Source organism: Cyprinus carpio, chromosome B8 (assembly GCF_018340385.1).
Source record: "Cyprinus carpio isolate SPL01 chromosome B8, ASM1834038v1, whole genome shotgun sequence".
NCBI lineage: Eukaryota > Metazoa > Chordata > Actinopteri > Cypriniformes > Cyprinidae > Cyprinus > Cyprinus carpio.
In genome coordinates this window covers 6,582,418-6,603,265 of record NC_056604.1, presented here as the reverse complement: position 1 = coordinate 6,603,265, position 20,848 = coordinate 6,582,418, and the positions used below count along the sequence as shown (strand labels likewise).

At 36.4% G+C, this 20,848-nt stretch overlaps 1 protein-coding gene across 6 annotated transcripts; it reads left to right on the top strand.

Moving 5' to 3' along the window:
* Positions 1-5: 5 nt before the first annotated feature.
* On the top strand, positions 6-20,230 carry LOC109084676 (AMP deaminase 1-like). 6 transcript variants are annotated; one of them, XM_042729390.1, is made up of 17 exons: positions 6-212; positions 3,196-3,204; positions 4,474-4,479; positions 5,484-5,649; positions 9,907-10,012; positions 10,458-10,623; positions 11,330-11,549; positions 12,290-12,419; positions 12,502-12,696; positions 13,000-13,131; positions 13,207-13,370; positions 13,449-13,575; positions 14,054-14,217; positions 15,070-15,190; positions 16,944-17,117; positions 17,219-17,329; positions 19,721-20,230. In XM_042729390.1, exons 1-17 carry the CDS (start codon positions 191-193, stop codon positions 19,874-19,876), a joined length of 2,169 nt encoding a protein of 722 aa, XP_042585324.1. In that variant the 5' UTR covers positions 6-190; the 3' UTR covers positions 19,877-20,230. The 6 variants fall into 6 exon arrangements, with proteins under 6 accessions (XP_042585324.1, XP_042585329.1, XP_042585323.1 ...); XM_042729395.1 differs by having other exon boundaries at positions 3,196-3,333; XM_042729389.1 differs by having other exon boundaries at positions 3,193-3,204.
* Positions 20,231-20,848: the final 618 nt, after the last annotated feature.

Genomic DNA, 20,848 nt, shown 5'->3' with positions numbered 1-20,848 from the left:
AGTTGAACGCACAGAACTTGGAGTCTCAAGCCCCTCGTATCCAGTACACAGCTCTGGTTACAGTGGGCAAATACTGCTTAATATTGCCCTGGTGCAGTATCCGACTGCTCACTTCCCCGCTACCAAGGAGCAGTGTCGGACCGGCCAGCCTTCTACAGGAAGAGTGATAGTGTCAGAACCAGCAGCCAACATGCCCAAAGTCGCTGTGCCCGGTGAGTGTCCATTCGCCACCTGAATCCATCACACAATGAAAAGTTTTGGTTTTAACAAAACATATTACTATGAAATTTGTTTTTCATCACATTAAATGAGCATAATGGCTTAACTGATGTGTATGCAAAGTTTTTTGAAGAACAGAATATGTTGCATAAGATCTGGAAAACATTGTGGTCTCCAGCAGAAACCTAATCTAGGAATGGGAGTGTCCGAATAGTTATTTCTGCCGATCAACTCTGAGAAGCTTGTACAAAAATTACACTAGGCAAGGTTAGGTATTCCAACAACTATTTTTGGAGAGTATCTTGGGGACTTAAATTCAAAGAAAAGAGCAACTGTAACCCGTTGTGTTCTTCAACTGTGTCCCCTGATGTTTTATTAAATAGCAGCTGAATGAAAATAGAGGTGTAAGGTTTTCAAGCCTGTGATATTACTTTCATTAACACCTGTGATTAGGCTGATCTGTTCTGTTTAGATATAGACTGGAGTGCAATCTGTATCATATTTTTATGCATTCATGCAGGAGTTCACCCTGATGCTTTTTGCAGCTGTGGCAATGTGAAAGATTGTTAGTTCTGATTATAAGAGAGGTTTCGAAGGCTTATAAGTTATGATTTAGTTACAGCACATAGAGGCATGCTTAAAAATGCAAGAGATTCTTTTGCTAGTCAGCGGGTTCTAGTGACTCAAATGTCATGCTGGTGCTTGACATGCCATAACTCACTTAAAGTTTATTTTTACATCATAAATGTTTGTACACTGTGTTCTCAAGCCGTAGTGTATGCAGTTGTGGTCATGTGTTTACAAGCTCAGTGCAGAATTTGCAAAATGTTAAAGGGGTCATCGGATGCCCATTTTCCACAAGTTGATAGGATTCTAGAGGGTCTTAATGAAAAAGTCTGTAACATAGTTTGGTTAAAAATTTCTCAATGGTAGAGTAAAAAACAACTTTTTTACCCTTTCAATACTGACCTTATCAGAGTAAGCAGTTTTGTTGCATGTTCCTTTAAATGTTAATGAGCTCTGCTGACCCCGCCCCTCTCTTCCGAGCCCAGAGAGACTGTTTATCCGCATTCATCGTGGAACTTGCTAATTGGCACATTATTAGGAAAGGTGATTTGCAAAGATTCATTAAAAAAAAAACCCTTATACTCACTTCTTCTGTAGGTGAAGCTGGATCACGAATGATTCACGCGAACATAGACGCATTTAGGTAGTTTGGGGGCACATTCCCTTCAAAAACAAAGGTAACCCACTGCGTTTTCAGTGGCTCAGATGTCAGGAGTAAATTACAACTGCTATGTTCATTATTACATCCAACAATAGAACACCTCAATCGCTTAGGAGTCATTCTCTACATCTGCTCCGGCGGTGAAACAGTGGCGGACTGATGACAGCTCACTCAGGGCGGGTCTAAGGTAAGACACCAGTAAGACACGCTACTGTCAATCAAACTATCGTGGGAGGGGCATGTCAGTGTGACATCACAAAGACAGGCATATGAGATCAGCTCGATTTGAGAAAGGGGTAAAGATTTTAGTAGATTAAAAAAAAAACACGGAGTGTCTTTTTTTCATCATGGGTGGTTGTGTACACACTGCCAACACACATTTCAGTTCAAACAACTTGTAAAAGTGCATGTAGCATCCGATGACCCCTTTAATGTGTTTTTTATGTTTATAATAGTTATTTGTCTGCTGTTTTTGTCCTTTTTTATGATTCCTCTTATTTTGTTAAAATTATTAAAGGGGTTATCGGACTCAGACTCAGAGAGTGACTGGAAGGGAGGGGCAGGGTCATCAGAGCTCATTAACATTTAAAGGAAAGTGATACAGAACGGCTTGCTCTGAAAATAGCTGTTTTTGACAGGGTAAAAAAAGGTGTTTTTTACTCTACCATTGAGCAAATTTTAACCCAACTATGTTACAGACTTTTCATTAAGACCCTAAAGAACCATATCAACTTGTGGAAAATGGGTATCCAAGGACCCCTTTAAGAATCAAGCATATGTAAACTTTTGAAAAATGTTGTAAATTCAAATAGATTATTTAGGCATACTGAACATAAAAAAATTGCAATTTTTATGATCACACTTAAATCATGGTAAATCTCTACACGTGTGTGCTTTCACGTGGAGCAGCATTTACTACACAGAGCCGTTGTTCACTGACAAGCTGTGCAAAACCATATTTTGCACGTTTTGCGCAGCTTGTCAGTGAACAACAGCTCTGTGTAGTAAATGCTGCTCCACGTGAAAGCACACACGTGTAGAGATATACTGCTGATTACAGAACCGGCTTTACTGACAAGATAAGCATTAAATATTGTGCCGATATTTATTGTGCATCCCTAAAACCATTAACATTTTGCAGATTCTGTAAGGTGTGTGTAAACGTATGACCACAGCTGTATTCTGTAGGATATTGGGTTGATTTCAGGCTTGCATTGCTAGACATGCTGCTTTCCATGTGCAGGCAAAGAATAATCTGAATTTAAATTTGCAGACTGTGATAGGATATCAGTCACTGATATCACCAGGTTTAAAAATAGAAACACTATCATTTCGAGGCAGAAGGGAAGGCCACATGAGCTTAGGCTGTTAAAATCATCTGATTAATGATTTCACACCCATGTAAAACACCCCCGAGTCTAATACTGGTATACGTGTAATTTATTAGATGTTGATGCATTTGCCTCTGCCTGCTATTAAGTTGGACAGGAGAAAGTAAGTCATTTGTTGGTTAATGGTGTGAGTAGGACTATCTGTTTAGCTGACCAATGGCAGATTGGGGGTGTGATTCTGGAACTGTTTCTCCTATTTAGTTTAGTGAATTGTGTAAAAAACACTTCATTTGATGACTGATGACATTTGATTTTGGTTCATGTGTGTTGTCTGTGACCATAAACTTTCGTTTGCCCCTCTCTACATGAATCCTGTCCCATGTCTGATGGATACATAACATGTTACTAACCCAGCAGAGGAGAAGCGTAAGTACTGGGAGGAATCGAAGGCGGATGATTGTTTGTGTGCTTGGAAAGGGCATGAACTGGTAGATATGGGAATCTCAGTACCCGTCCCATACTGGCGTATCCAATAGATTGGCCATGAAACTCCAGGTGGATACACTGTGTGTGATTTTTGAAGAAAGTTTTAGAGTAGAAGAATGTGGACTAGGGGATGTTGAATGTTATTTAGTATAAACAAATTGTTTGTCGCAATCCATGACATTTACCTAAAGCAATAGCTGTAATTTACTCACCCTCAAGTTGTTCCAAAATTGTATGTTGAACACAAAAGATGGTATTTTGAGGAATGCTGAAAAAATACTATGGAAATCCAAAAATATTGTCAGGGGAAAGAAATGTATACAGGTTTGTAACAACATGAGGGTGAGTAATGATGACACCATTCTCATTTTTGAGTGAAATATACATTTAAGGGTGGATTGTTATTCATGCCTCTAGCTGAGCTTTAGGTTGCGTCTCATTCAGCTCCCTAGAATGTAGATCTGTATAATGTCTAAACAACTCTAAACAAATTTAGGCACTGGTGAGGACCCATGCTCACTACAGACCGGGACACTGATTGGGACTATTTCTATTTAAAATGCTCAACTCCCTAATCAATTCACTGACTACTCAAGTAGGAAGCTGATTGAGACGCGCCCTTAGTTTTCAGATTTGTGATGTTATTTCCTGTTATTTGTTCAATATGTATTGCAATTGTGACAAAAGAGGGCCCCACGCCCAAAAGCCACCCATGATTTGACTTTGATTAGACCTGTAAAAAAAAAAAAAAAGTATGACCATTGGAAGTGAACACTAACAAAAGTTTGCTTCTGTGTGAAGAAAACTGTGATAAATAGTGAAATGTCAAGTCTTGTCTGAGTTCTTTTGACAATGTCGGCAATCTTGGGATTGTGAAAACATCACAGTGATGAGCATGACTTTTTTTTTTAATGTGATTTTGTACTTTCTACTTTACCTTTATCAGTCATTGCAATTTCTTTTCTATATAAAACCTTCTTATTTTATTGTAAAATTCATGACTTGTGCTTTACAGGTTGCCTGCAATACAGAGAGATCTGATTTAATATTACAGAATTTTTTGTTATTAATGTGGCATGTGTGATCCCTGAAATGTGAATAAAATGACAGTTCCGATGTGTTGCATACTAATTCAGTCTAACCTACAACCTCCTTTTCTTTTCAATGTTTTGGATCTTCCATGCACACTCTTTGGATATGCATAATCAGAAGGGAGTAAGTATAAAGGAACCCGTCGGAGATCAACATGTTTAACCTGCTTCAAATGTCCATCTGTATATTTTATTCGTTTGTTTGTTTTAGAAGAAAATATACAATGGGGTGCAAAAATCTTGAGAGAAAAAAGTTTTAGGACTTTGTTTTAAGAAAATGTAAGCCAAAAAATGGTATGACATAAAACAATTAAAAATATTTAATAATTTGTTTTAGGTCACTAATGAAGTAAGTACATTTGTAACATTGATCTCAACTCTTTTGTACAGATTTTCTTGCTCAAATACTGCTGTATACACACTGACTAAGCTAAATACCAAGAAAGACTTTGAAATTGTTATGAAAACAAATAGTGCAAGTAAAAATGATTATTCAATCAGAAATATTTTGCACCCCACTGTAGTTCATAAGCAAACAAATGACTAAGTTGTGTATTTCTGTGCATGTTTAATATGATTCTTAAAAAGCTTTTAAGATGTAGGCCTCATAGTTTCTTATCTGTTCATTTCTAAGTTATGATTTGGGTTGTGCTGTTGTTAGTTCGTGATGTGTGTCTTGGCTTAATGAATTTGTCATAGTTTTGTTCATCTTTGCATGGGAGATTTTGTACCATCTGCTAGCGGTCACAGTGACTCAGTAGCTGAATCATTCTGAAAAAGTGTCTTTCTTTTGCCAAAAGCAGGCTCTGATTAAAAAGTTCAACATTAGAACGGGAGTCTCAAAAATGTCTAAAGCATAACCATTCGGATGCTTAATATAAGTACAAGCAGGTTGTCATTTATCTTGTCTTATAGCTTTTAGAGTATACAATTTAATTTTATACTTAAATAATGTCCAGACCATAAAAAATTTGGTCTCACTTAATGCATTTTAACTGCTTTTGGGTCTTTTAGACCTCAGTCATGTTTTCATCTCCTTTTGCTTCGCTTTGGTTGGCCGCCGTCTCCTTAAATAATGAATTTGCACTAAAGCCAGTGTGGTGCATGCTTTCTTTTTTTGGTCATCAGAGACGGATGATCGCACACGCGCAATTGCAGAGCGTGTGTTTGCTTCGGAGACCAAAGATGATGATGTCCGTGACGAGATATCCTTGTTTGATGTGCCTGATGACTGTCCTATCCTCAACCAAGAGCTGGCCCAACATGTAACTGAGGATGATGATGAGGAGAAGCGGTCAGTTAACAAGTCATACAATTATAACACTTAATCAGTCCTTGGGGTCCAGCTGACCCCACTGGACTTTTCCTTCATTTTTAAAAAATGTTACCTTCATCTCAGGGGCATGAGACTTGATTTGGTTGTTCTAAAGGTGTGTAAAAAAAAAAAAAAAATACCGTTTAAGGTATGAATGGGAAAATGTAAATTTATATATTTATTTTTTTCTATTTGTTTGTCAAAAAAAAAAAAAAAAAAAAAAAAATCCAGTGTAATTCTGAAAATTTCTGGTCCTAGAGCATAAACACAAAGTGGAACAAACTTTCTATATCATACACACACACACACACACACACACGTGTGACTGCAACAGAGAGCATTTTTATAGAAATTGGCAAATAAAATCAACAAAACTGGCATAACTCTGAAAACTTTCCATACATATATGAAGGACTAATACTAGAGCACAAGCATGTTCACTCACACACACACACACACACACACACACACAGGTGTCTGGGGCATTTTTTAGATTTTGGTAAATAAAATCAGACATATATGCACAACAGTGTGAAGGGGTAGACATCGCAAACCACACACACACACACAGAGAAAGAGAGGGAAAAGGGCAAAAACTGTCAACACTGTCAACATCTGCCAGATGTGCATGTACTTGTAAAAACTGTAGCTCATGATACTAGTATCATTCTCAATGTTTTGCATTGTGCTTGTTCTTTCTCTTGTTTATTAGCCATGTGATTTATATAAAAAAAGTTTTATTGTTCTGTGTACCCTTCACTTCTGTTCATTACTGTTTATTGGTGCTGTTGTTTTGTTTTGTATTATATTGGTTTTATTTACTTTTTAAAATTCATCTCTTGTTCTAAAAAAAATATGAAATTTATTGAAACAAAATAAATGAATAAATAAATGAAATAAATAGCATGTGATTACAGTCATGTCTTTTAGTGGTGACCTATAACGTTTCTGCAAATTTATGTATAATAATTTGCAAAAGCAGACAATTCAAAAGATATCAGACAACAACAAATTCTAACTTTGACAAAAATACAGATTTTTTATGTGTTTTAGAATGTCTAAATATATATTCTCAAAATATATATCATAAAGTTGTGAGGTGAAGTTGAAGCATCAAGAAAAATGAAGTGAAAATGAAATGAGTCCCTATGGACCTCTACTGGATATATGTGGTCATTGCACTTTCTTTCTTTAACTAGAATTCCTAAAGTTTTTCCACAAACCTGCAGATGGCAGTATTCTAGCCCTAACACCTAGAGCAATGTCCAATTTAATTCGATTTGTTAGATTTAATTAAGATCTTCATTTAAGCGATTTTTTCATAAAAAATTACTTTTTTCATGAGCCAATTCATGGCGTAGTTAAGTAATTGTGCAGTAAATAGGTAAAAAACTACCAAATATCCACAAAAACACAGCATAAATGTATAGTTGAGAAATAAATAAAAAAATGATATATAGTTTGCCATATAAAAAATATATATTTCCTTATGCAATCACTCTGTAAATGTTTGGGGTCTGTCTGACCCCAAGGACCAAAAGCGTAAACCCTACTCGACGACCGATTAAGGGTTAATTATATAACTGCTTTTTACTTAATGGGTTAGTGCACCCAAAAACTCTGTCATTAATTATTCATCTAGACTTTCATTCATCTTCAGAACACAAATTAATATATTTTTGATAAAATAGAGAGCTCTATTCTGCATAGACAGGCAATGGTGGCAGAGACGGACCCAGAAGAGAAGAAATCGGGGTGCATGATAAATATCAGCCGATAATTAATGCGCATCTCGTCAGTAAAGCCGATGTTCTGTCGATTTGTCCTACCCTGTCAGATTTTCCTACCTCCCACTAAAACAGTGGGTAGTACAATTCGACAACAAAAAATGCTACAGTAAAGTTATGATTTATTAACGTCTACACCTACCACAACCCTAAACCTACCCTTATAGTAATGCAAATACAGTAATTATGTGTTATATTCGCGGTTGTAGCTAGAAGGGATACAGCTACAGGAAACTGACAAAAAAATAATTCTACCAATTAGATTGTGTTTTTATTAAAGTCTACACCTACCCCAACCCTAAACCTACTCGTACAGTAATGCAGATACATTAAAAATCATTGTTTAGCGTGAGAAAAAGGACGAGATATTAATCTGCGCATGCGCAGTAAACCCTGGTAGGAAAATCTGATGGGTAGGATAAAATGTCAGGACACCTGTTCTCTAATCAGCGGTAAATTCCATCAGGTGCTTGATTTCACATAGAGCAGCTGTTACTACACAGAGCCGTTGTTAACTGACAAGCTGCGCAAATCCATGTTCATTATCAGCGCAGCTTGTCAGTTAATTTACCGCTGATTAGAGAACCGGCTTTACTGACGAGATGCGCATTAATTATAGGCCGATATTTATCGTGCACCCCTAGAAGAAATCGTTGAATAAAGAAATTATTTTTGCTTTCTTTGCACACAAAAAGTATTCTCAGAGCTTCGTAACATTAGTTCACCACTGATGTCACAAAGACTATTTTAATGATGTCCTTACTACCTTTCTGGGCCTGGGAATGTTTCAGTTCAGAGAGAAAGCTCTCGGATTTCATCAGAAATATAGGCTAATACAAGGTCTTAAGCCCTAAACACATTGCATGATTTTCGGCTGTCCCAGATGAAAAATTAGCATTGTGAAACAATCATGGCTCCTAATCGGTGGTCCTGTGTCGTACAGTGAGAGAGGTTCAAAGACGGCCATTGTCACGGTCTTGTGACCAAAGATTGCCTATGATACAGCATGATCATCACACAGTGTGTTTGCTGGTACGAGCCACGTATACTGACCAAACAATAAAAATGTGACATGAAATCATGCGACAAAAAATATAAAACTGCTTACCTCAAGCTGTTATCCCTTCCTCTTTCGCCGCTTCCACTTTTTCAGCTTACATAAAAAATACAACTGTTAAAGTGTTATTTATCATGCTCTTTTTGTTTAGCACTAGCACATGCTGATGACTTTTATTCTTCATATATTAATGTGCGTCGTATCATACGAGTCATTGTAGTCTACACACACATGTCGTTGCCAAGTTTATTAGATCCATGTTGCGCAGTGATCTTATAGGATTACTAAAATCGTGCAGTGTGTTTTGAGCTTTACAGGTTTGGAACGACATGAGGGTGAGTAATTAATGACTGAATTTTCATTTTTGAGTGAACTATCCCTTTAGGTAAATTAGGTAATTACTGTTTTGCTAGTTGATACAACAAAACTTTATAGTGACATCTATTGGTGAGGATGCAGCATAAAAAGTTCTAGGGTACTGACCACTTGTAGAAATATACAGTATTAAACAGCAATGTCTACTTATCGATTCTAAACATGACGTCTACTCAAATTAATTAAGTTTAAGTGAATAATAGTCGCCTGTAGTCTCAACATGGCTAGCATCATGAAAGAGAACGCCTTTTCTAGGCCAATCATACAACTGAAGTCTTAACCTCTGAGTGTAGGCTACATTATTTGTTAAACGAAAACACATTTGTCTAAACTGCCATTCATTAATTTATTTAGTTGTAACCCGTCATTAGAAAATGTACTTAATGTTTCTATATTTTGACATTTGGCTTGTGCGAAAATTGCCTTTTACTGCGCAAATAGCCATGAACGGTTTTAAACAAAACATTGTGACAAAACAAGTGCACAAATCGAGATTTGGTGATACATACATGTATAATAGAGGGACAAATAATGACAGTACCAGAACTTACCGTCTGATACTGATCCGACAGCCATCTACCATCAGGCCTCAGGCGAACGCTACTTTTGTTTACTTATTTTTACTTGTTTTGAGTTTATTAAAACTTTGTTTGAAAACTAATTATTTCTTAAACTTTTTTTTTTTGTAATACAATTATTTTGTATTCGATTTTTCATTCATTTTTAGCATATATATAACTACATTTATATATATTTAATAACTACATTTTTACTTGTAGGCTAGTATATCCCCCAAAAACTTTATGTGTTTTGGCTTTCTTTGGTCGTTCTAAATGAGCTATTTATACCTGGAAATGGCCATTGATTTGATTTAAACTGGCCTGTTCCCCTGTTTCGGAATGTAATGCCAAATAACACAAAGTGTACCGTTAAATACGTTGTAAATGAAAATATGAACACTTCATAGTCTGTGAAAAAGGTCCACCCTAACCTAATCTTTAACCAATCCCTGCACAGTAAGAAGTATCTCAGACGCACTCAGCCCGTGCTAGAAGATAAACCAACCTACTTGGAGGTCCCTCACTTCCAGAGAGTGTCCATCACTGGCGACTACGCTGCTGGGGTACGTTCCAACATATAAATTCCAGGAACTGACTGGAACATGTACGTGTTATGTAAGTTATGATTTGTACACTGCCCTTTGCATGTAACTGGCCAGCTGAAATAGATCAGCCAAGGGGTTTCTGCATCTTAGCAGGTGGAGCCCTTCCCTGGATGTGGTTTCTGATATCTATATCTGACATTTAGGAGGGGGATTTAAGAGAGTTCAGGGATTCGCTTTTCACATGTAGTCATCCATTCTTGCCTACTCTCATCTAAGATTCAAACTCATCCACTCTGGCATGACGTCAAGGACATTGTGACATTTAAATATAGTGTCACCCAGTCAGTGGGTGTCATTTGCATTTGTCAACATATCACATTTCCACTCATAGATATAGGCATTTCAAATATAACAATCAGCGTTGTCATTGCACAGAATAATGCCCTTCCAAACTGTTCTGCAGGTGACCATGGATGACTTTGAGCTGGCCTGTAAGGGTCTGTACCGTGCCCTGACCATCAGAGAGAAATACATGAGGCTGGCTTTCCAGAGATTCCCCGACACTCCCTCTCAGTTCTTACGCAAGATTGAAGGAGAGCAGTGGAAACCCGAAGATCAAGTGCTCCCTGGTAATAACAGAAACAGAATTCCATGATAAAAACATAAATATTTGATTTAAAGGGATAATTCACCCAAAAATGAAAATTCTGTCATTAATTACTTACCCTCAATGTCGTTCCAAACCTGTAAGACCTTCGTTCGTCTTCGGAACACAATTTAAGATATTTTGGATGAAAACCTGGAGGCTTGAGACTGTCCCATAGACTGCCAAATAAATAACAGTGTCAAGGTCCATAAAAGGTATGAAAGTCATCATCAGAATACTTCATCTGCCATCAGACGTGCAATTTGGGTTATGTGAAGCAACAGGAACACTTTTTGTAAGCGAAGAAAACAAAAATAATGACTTTATTCAATAATTCCTTTGTCAGTGGTCTCCTCTGTGTCTCTCCATATCACCGTATGCTGTGTATGCTCTTCTGTATCATCCACGCCACAAGGCGCGGATGACGCAAAATATCTTAAATTGTGTTCTGAAGACGAACAGAGCTTTTACAGGTTTGGAACGACATGGGGGTAAGTGATTAATGACAAAATAATCCCTTTAATGACAGAATTTTCATTTTTGGGTGAACTATCCCTTTAACATGACTTAATACTTTTACTTCTTTTTTACTCTTTTATTGTAAAAAAAATAAAATGTTGTGTTAGGTAATTGAAGAATGATTGTGTTTGTTGAATTCAGTGAAATATAACATAACTGTTGTGTTCCAGTCTTTACCTCTCCTCCTAAGTCTGGTGAGGATCCTTTCTGCACAAAGGACTTCCCACCTAACCTCGGCTACGTCGCTCGCATGAAGGATGGTGTTATCTATGTCTACAAAGATGCAGCATCTGCTGATAAACACCAGCCTCTGAACCACCCCGGTCCAGATCTTGTCACCTTCATAGACGACATGAACTTCCTCATCGCCTTGATTGCTCAGGGCCCAACGTGAGTTCACGAAAGCACTGCAGATCTATATTCTCTCTTTTCCATTACGTCACTATCCAAGTTTTTGGAGAAAAAAATAAATATGGTTAAAAAGTCCATTTAAATGAATGTTACAGTACATATAATGTTATATTATATTATATTATATTATATTATATTATATTATATTATATTATATTATATTATATTATATTATATTATATTATATTATATTATATTCACTACTATTCAAACGTTTGGAGTCGATAATATTTTTAAATCTGTTTTAAAGGCAGCATTTATTTGATGAAAATGCTGTAAAAGCAGTAACATAATATTATTTAAAATAACTTGTCTGTTTTAATGTATTTTAAAATGTAATTTCTTTCTGTGATGGCAAATATAAGTTTTCAGCAGAGGTTACTCTCCATTAGTCTTCAGTGATCCTTCAGAAATCCTTCTGAATATTGATTTCGTGCTTAAGAAACATTTCTTATTGCCATACTGTTTCATTTTTTTTAATTCTTTCATGAATTGAAAGCTCAAAAGAACAGCATTTTTTTTTTGTTAAATAGAAAACTTCATTAACAATAAAAATAACTCAACCTACACGAATAAAATTTGTTTCTTCTTATTGTTTCTTCAAATTATTTTCTTTGAAATCTCTTACTGACCTCAAACTTATGATTTTGTATAATGTTGAATTTTAAGGCTATAGACAATAAAACAGCGTTTATGGATCCTTGTGTTTTGTTTCTCAGAAAGACATACACTCATCGTCGTCTGAAGTTCCTCATGTCAAAATTTAATGTGCATGAGATGTTGAATGAGATGGAGGAAATGAAAGAGCTGAAGAAAAATCCCCACAGAGACTTTTACAACTGCAGAAAGGTATGACTCCCAATATGTTGTTTATACTGAAATAATTTACAGACTACCACAAATTTTGACAGTTATGTTGTTGTTATTGTAGGTTGATACTCACATTCACGCTGCTGCCTGCATGAACCAGAAGCATCTCCTCCGCTTCATCAAGAAGTCCTACCGTGTGGATGCGGATCGTGTGGTGCATGTTTTGAAGGGCAAGGAAATGACCATGAAGGAGCTTTTTGCATCTCTTAATCTGCACCCCTACGACCTGACTGTCGATTCTCTGGATGTGCATGCTGTAAGTATCACACAACACCTCACACAGGTTCTTCAGGGCCTGGTTACCCAGACATGGGAGGAACATATATAGAGAATCACCACAGAAGTTCTGGACTAGAAATAATGTGTCAAAGTATCCTTATAGCACTATGCAGTGCTCATTATGCAGTTGTCATGTTCTCTATATTTAGGCCATCACATGGGTCACAAAATCCACCCTGTGTATCCTCAGCTGTTTTGACAGCATTCTTAGCGCTCCTAATTGCTTACAAGAACTGTTATTTGTGATTACTCCAGAGTTAATTACAGTGATTTATTGCAGGGCAGACAAACCTTCCAGCGTTTTGATAAATTCAATGCCAAGTACAACCCTGTGGGTGCCAGTGAGCTGCGTGATCTTTATCTGAAGACTGAGAACCACATATCTGGAGAGTATTTTGCCACCATTATTAAGGTAAGACTTTGGTGAACCATGCAGTTACTGATTTACACTAACGGGAAACCAATCAAATCAGCTGGTATCTCACAGGAAGTTGCTAGTGACCTGGAGGATGCCAGATACCAGTACGCAGAGCCTCGTCTGTCCATCTATGGCTGTAACCCTAATGAGTGGACTAAGCTTGCAAGCTGGTTTAACAAGCACAGAGTCTTTTCACCTCACCTCAAGTGGATGATTCAAGTGCCCAGAATCTAGTAGGTGAACTTTTTTCACTTCTCACACTTAGTCATTATGGAAACTGTACTAACAGTTTATCTCTTGTTCCCCTTTAGTGATATTTTCAGAGGCAGGAACTTTGTGCCACACTTTGGAAAGATGCTGGAAAACATCTTCCTCCCTGTTTTCCAGGCTACCATTGACCCAAACTCCAACCCAGAGCTTAGTGTCTTCCTGAAGCATGTGAGTGAATCTGGAAAATATAATAATAGTAATACATGGGACAATTTTTATCCCATATATACTACCGGTCAAAACTTTAGGGTCAGTAAGATTTTTTTAAACACTTTATTCAGGAAGGATGCATTAAATTGATCAAGAATGACAGGAAAGACATTTGTAATGTTATATATTCATCAAACTATTCATTCTATTTATTGAAGATTCCTTCCCAAAAATAGTACGACTGTTTTCAGTATTGATATACTAAACAATAAATGTGTCTTGAGCAACAAATCATCATATTAGAATGATTTCTGCAGGATCATGTGACACTAAAGGCAGGAGTAATGATGCTGAAAATTCAGCTTTGTCATCACAGGAATGAATTACATTTTAAAATATATTAAATTAGAAAACAGTTATTTTAAAATATAATAAAATTTCACAATATTACTGTAGCCTGTTAACCCCTTCATCCCTGTGTTTTGTCTCTTTACAGGTGACTGCCTTTGATAGTGTGGATGATGAGTCCAAACACAGCGGTCACATGTTTTCCACAAAGAGCCCCAAACCTGAGGAGTGGGACATCGTGAAGAGCCCATCATATTCTTACTGGATTTACTACATGTATGCAAACATTGCCCGACTCAACCAGCTGCGCAAGTGAGTATCTCAATAACACACAAAAAAGGCAAGCAGCTTTAGACTGGATAATTTTACAGTCAATAATAGGGGTATGCAATAAACTTTGGTGTGTAATGCATCCCACACTGTTCCTCTCACTGACATGAATAATACCACTTATTGCACAGCCTGCAGGGAGAAGTGTGCTGTTACTTTTCTAAGCGATTGGGGTCCAAAATTTTAGCTGAGAATAATTATTTTGGACAATAAAATGGGCATTTATTTACATTTGTTAATGCTTTTGAAAAACCCACCAGAGATGCATTTATTGGATCAAAAATGCAATAATATTGTGAAATATTATTATAATACATTTTAAAATGTAATTTATTCCTGTGATGCAAAGTTACATTTTCACATTCTCATGATCCTTCAGAAATCATTCTAATATGCTGATCAACAAACATTTCTTCTTATGGTGAAAACATTTGTGCAGCTTGATATTTTTGTGGAACATTTACTGTCATGTTTTATCAATTTAAAACATCCTTGTTCAATAAAGGTATTGATATCTTTTAAACAACAAAAAAAAACTACTTTTAGAGTCCAGAATATTGTAGAGATTTGGGTGTGGGCTGTAAGCAACCAGCTAGCGCTAAATACCCAAAACACCCTGGTACTGTGGCTGTGAGTTTTGCACAAGAATGCACCATTCACATTTCCTTTAGAAAATTATACAAATCTAAAATTGAACATTGTCATGTAGATTTCATATGGAACACTGTGTACATAAACAAATAAATTATTAAAACCAGTCCATAAGAGGTTATTATATAAGGAAAGTTGCACTTAGATGCAATTTACTATGTGCTGTGTGTTTGTGGCGTCCAGGGAGAGAGGTATGAACACATTCCAGTTCAGACCTCACTGTGGTGAAGCTGGAGCTGTCACTCACCTGCTGGCCTGTTTCATGACTGCAGACAACATCTCTCACGGCCTCAACCTCAAAAAGGTTAATGCCCCATTTACATTACATTTAGTCATTTAGCAGACGCTTTTATCCAAAGCAACTTACAAATGAAGCAATCAAATCAACAAGAGAGCAAAGATATGCAAGTGCTATAACAAGTCTCAGTTAGCTTAACGTAGTACACATAGCAAGTTTTTTTATTATATAATAAATACAAATAAAACAGATAGAATAGAAAAAGAATAGAGCAAGCTAGTTTTAGAGGCTTTTGTTAATTGTTTATTAAATAAAAAGAAAAAAAATAGATAGAATACAAAAAGATTAGAAAAGCTAGTGTAAGTTTTTTTTTAAAAAGAAAACAAGCAGTAAATGAATATAAAGTGCAAGTCTAAAAGGGACAAGTTTTTTTTTTTTAAGAATAGAATTAGAATAGAAAGTGCTAGAGTTTAGAGGGTTAAATAAAGATGGAAGTGATGTGTTTTAAGCTGATTCTTGAAGATGGCTAAGGACTCAGCTGCTCACATTGAGTTGGGCAGGTCATTCCACCAGGAGGGAAAATTTAATTTAAAAGTCTTTGAAAGTGATTTAGTGCCTCTTTAGGATGGCACAATCAAGCGACGTTCACTTGCAGAATGCAGGCTTCTAGAGGGCACATAAGTCTGAAGCAATGAATTTAGGTAAAGGGGTGCAGAGCCAGTGGTGGTTTTGTAGGCAAACATCATTGCCTTGAATTTTATAAGAGCAGCTACTGGTAGCCAGTGCAAACTGATAAACAGAGGTGTGACGTGCATCCTTTTTGGCTCCTTAAAAATTAATCTTGCTGCCGCATTCTGGATTAATTATAAAGGTTTACTATAACTGGCAAGAGAGCATTGCCATAGTCAAGCCTAGACAGAACAAGAGCTTGAACAAGGAGTTGTGCAGCATGTTCCGAAAGAAAGGGCCTGATCTTCTTGATGTTGAATAAAGCAAATCTGCAGGACCGGACAGTTTTAGCAATGTGGTCTGAGTAAGACAGCTGATCATCAATCATAACTCCAAGGTTTCTAGCTGTTTTTGAAGGAGTTATGGTTGATGTGCCTAACTTGATGGTGAAATTGTGATGAAACAATGGGTTTGATGGGATCACAAGCAGTTCTGTCTTGGCAAGTTTGAGTTGAAGGTAATGGTCCTTCATCCAGCAAGAAATGTCTGTTAGACAAGCTGAGAGGCAAGCAGCTATCGTCGGATCTTTAGGATGCAATGAGAGGTAGGGTTTAGTGTCATCAACATAGCAGTGATATGAAAAGCCATGTTTCTGAATGACAGAACCTAGTGATGCCATGTAGACAGAGAAGAGAAGTGGTCCAAGAACTGAGCCTTGAGGCACCCCAGTAGTTAGATGTTGTGACTTGTACACCTCACCTCTCCAAGATACTTTGAAGGACCTATGTGAGAGGTGAGACTCAAACCACTGGAGTGCGGTTTCTGAGATGCCCATTGCCAATAGGGTTGACAGGAGGATCTGGTGGTTAACCATGTCAAAAGCAGCAGACAGATCCAGCAAGATAAGTATTGAAGATTTGGAATCCTCTCTTGCCAGTCTTAGGGCTTCAACAAAGGAGAGCAAGGCAGTCTCAGCTGAATGTCCACTTCTGAAACCAGACTGGTTGCTGTTGAGGAGGTTGTTCTGTGTGATAAAAGCATTTTACCCTGATTTATTACATTTATTACATGTACCCTGACCAATACACCTTACCCCCATACACTTCCTCTGTCTTCAAAATATTACTCACTGTCTTCTCACGTTCCACAGAGCCCTGTCCTGCAGTATCTGTATTACCTTGCCCAGGTCCCCATTGCCATGTCCCCACTCAGCAACAACAGTCTGTTCCTAGAGTACAACAAGAATCCTCTGCTGGAGTTCCACAAGAAGGGACTGATGGTCTCTCTGTCCACTGATGACCCCATGCAGTTCCACTACACTAAGGTAATTCTTCACCCCTTTTCTTATGTACAAATTAGTTACTTCTCCTCCCTCTCTTCCTTTGATTTGATATCTGTGTGTTAATTTGAATCCTGCATCACTAGGAGCCCCTTATGGAGGAATATGCCATTGCAGCCCAGGTGTTCAAGCTCAGCACCTGTGACATGTGTGAGATCGCCAGAAACAGTGTTCTCCAGAGCGGCCTGTCTGCTGAGGTGAGGGCACCTGACCAAACACATCACTAAACCATTTTATATAATATATATATATATATATATATATATATATATATATATATATATATATATGCACAGTTTTACTGATCTAGATCACGAGCAACCCTGTAATACATTATTTATAAAAAACAAATTATGTGTGTTTGTGTAATGTTTATTTTTATATTTTCAGTTTTCATTTTAATTTTACTTTAAAGCTCATTTGAATTAAACTATTAATAAATAATACTGTAATAACACAGATTACAATTTATGTATCTAAATTTAATCAGTTATTTTATTAATACTTTGAATGAGGCTTTATTTTTATATTTTGAGTTTTCATTTTATCATTTTTTATATTTCTATTTAGCTTTGATTCATTTATATCAGTTTTATTTTTAGGTCATTTTATTTTAAGTCATTTTAACTTAAACATATTTTATTTAATTTAGTTGTCAAGGCAACATTTCAGATTTTTTACTTTTTTAAGTTTAGGTTTTTTAAATTCATATTTACATATATTTTATTTTATTTCAGCTTAGTTTCTAAACTTAAACCTACTAAAACTATTTTGATAAGTTCTACTTTTAGGTAACAATAAAAACACTGATCTTAATGTTTTGGGGGCTTTTTACACTTAACAGCAAGAACTTAATGATTCCATATCTAATAATTAATTTTGGGAGATACACATCTAAAGAGGGACTGAAAAACAACATTGCTGCCTTTTGTACAGCTGTTGTGTTTACATCTGAATTGATCTTATTTCAAACTTCATGATCAAGTAGCCTAATCCAACAAGAAGCAATGGTTAAACATGAGTTAAGTTGAATCAAATTGACTGTGAAAGTCGTTTCAACTTATTAAACTAACTTATAAAATCATCTGTTGCCATGATTTTTTGATCATATTAATACCTGTAACATGTCTGTGCTGTACACAAATTAAGAATTAACAACCATTTCTACAGACATAGCAAAGAGACAGCAGAAAAAGAGCAACAGTGTATTACTAAGCAGCAACAAATCTCTCATTTTCTCATCTGTAGCGCTTATTTTGTCTTTAACATTAGATCTTTCCTATTCTTGAAACAAAATTAACGCTTTAGCTTGATTCAATGTTACTCTTACTCTTAAACAATAAAGACACTTACTTATATTAAACTAAGAAATGAAAGTTTTATTAAAGGGGTCATATGATGCAATTAAAATTTTTCCTTTCTCTTTGGAGTGTTACAAGCTCTTGGTGCTTGAAGAAGATCTGTAAAGTTGCAAAGACTAAAGTCTCAAATCCAAAGAGATATTCTTTATCAAAGTTAAGACTGCCAAGCCCCTCTAAAATGGCTCATTCAAACACCCCCCACATATCTACGTCACTATGTGGAAATATTTGTGTAATGCCGCCCAAATGTTCATGCAAAGAAAGAAGGCGTGGTTTCAGTAACCGCAGTTAGTGTTGAAGCAGTCATGTCAGGGAGATGCTGTGTGGATCTAGGTGAAAGCAAAAACACTTTATTTGGCCCTCCGAAAGTAGATGCATTTAGGAAGCTTTAAGATTACTTACAACAGAACAGCAACGTATTTTATGGATGACCGTTTCGTGAGGAGGTAATTCTGACTTTGCTACGACAATCTGGTGCTTCTGAATCAGCTACTGTAAGTATGTTTTGTTATTAGTTTAAGTATTTACTATTGACTGTTCAAATGTGGAGTTTTGCGCGTCGTGTATGTGTGTGTGTACCGTTCTTAGCCGTCCGTGGCTTGTGTACTGCAAACACATAGCAGCTTCATCACCGTGTTTGTCACGCGACTCTGTTCTCCTTTCAAGCTTGAACTGATGTTAAAACTAAGGACATTATTAACTGTCTTTACATGTATTTTGAAAGATGAAGCTCACGATTATGGAAAGGGGCGTTACATTTCCGACGAGTGCTTGTGGTGTTTGGCCAATAACAATCCAATCAGACAATACTCCAATCATAACAAACAGTGACTTTCAAAAAAAGACACTTTTTAAAAAAACGACGCGTTTGAGAGAGACAGGACCTACAATAATGTACAGTATTTGAAAAATAATGTGTTTTTTGAACATTAAAGCAAGTCAACATATTCTGTTACACAAAATACACAAAATAATGATCTTTAAAAAAAGCATCATATGACCCCTTTAACAAAAGTTCTTTTTGGATCCATCATCATAGTGTCAGTTTTCTTGCATCATGTGACCCCAATCTCCAACTTGCAACACATCATCCCCCACCCCATCCCCGGTTTTACTTCCCAGCTCAAAATACATTCCTGCAGCTATGCACAATCTGTATTGTATAAAGTGCTATAGCAATAAAGGTGACTTGACATTGCAACATGATCTTTTTTCTCACACAAACAGGAAAAGATTCACTTCCTTGGTACCAACTACCTGAAGGACGGTCCTGAAGGCAATGACATCCGCAAAACCAACTTGGCTCAGATTCGCATGGCCTACCGCTACGAGACCCTGTGCTATGAGCTAAACCTCATTAGAGAGGGCGTGATGGCTGACTAAACAAACATGCACGCATGAAAAGTGGATTGTTCTTCACTCTTCTTAAATTATGTTACTTCCAGTGACATTTATATAATCATCAACGTGAAGCCCATGAGATAACATCCATGAAACATAGCCTATATCTTAATGAGAATTGACACTCCAGAACATATTTTGAGTCATCTTGTACACAGGAGTCAGATTCATTGTTGGCTTGTGCATTTTGTCTTATGTCTGATCTAAAAGTCAGGTTTACAGTTAAGTAAGTTTACATCTACTTTGTGCCTTATTATATTATGTTTTTTGTGGTCGTGCTTTGGAAAAAAGGCTGTTACAGTTGACTCAATAAACAAAATCTATATTTAAAATGAATGTTCTGTATATTTAAAAAGTGTTCTGATTTTTATTTTTAACACAGAATTGAAGATGCTGCCATTGTTTGCTCATAACTTGCCATAATTTAAGTAACTTTAAATTTTTGGAGCAAAAAAGATGTTAATGCTGTCCTTTTTCATACAAAGAGACTATCAACCTTTAAAAAGAACACCAAAACCACCACCATTAAAAACAACAACAAAAAAACATCAAAACTATCATTAAAGTTAATTCATACCCATTTCACTGTATTCCAAGTCTTCTAAAGTCATACAAGAAGTTTGTGTAAGCAACTAAATTAAATCTTCCCATCTCTAGCTTTTGCAAGATTTTCAGTGAATAATGATTATTCATTTATTTGCACTTCTGCAAATTAAAATGAATCGTGACACATTCGGTAAACATGTTATGGGAACATAAGAAACAATGACATTTGCTTTCACTGATGCCAAACCAGGCATGATGTGTCATGCATCTTGAAAAACGTGGGTTGTATAAAAAGATCATATATCATATAAAAATTTAATTTTGTTGGTATATGTGGTTTATGGGGACTCTCCATAGGTGTAATGGTTTTTATTCTGTACAAACTATTTTCTATTGCCCTACCCCAAC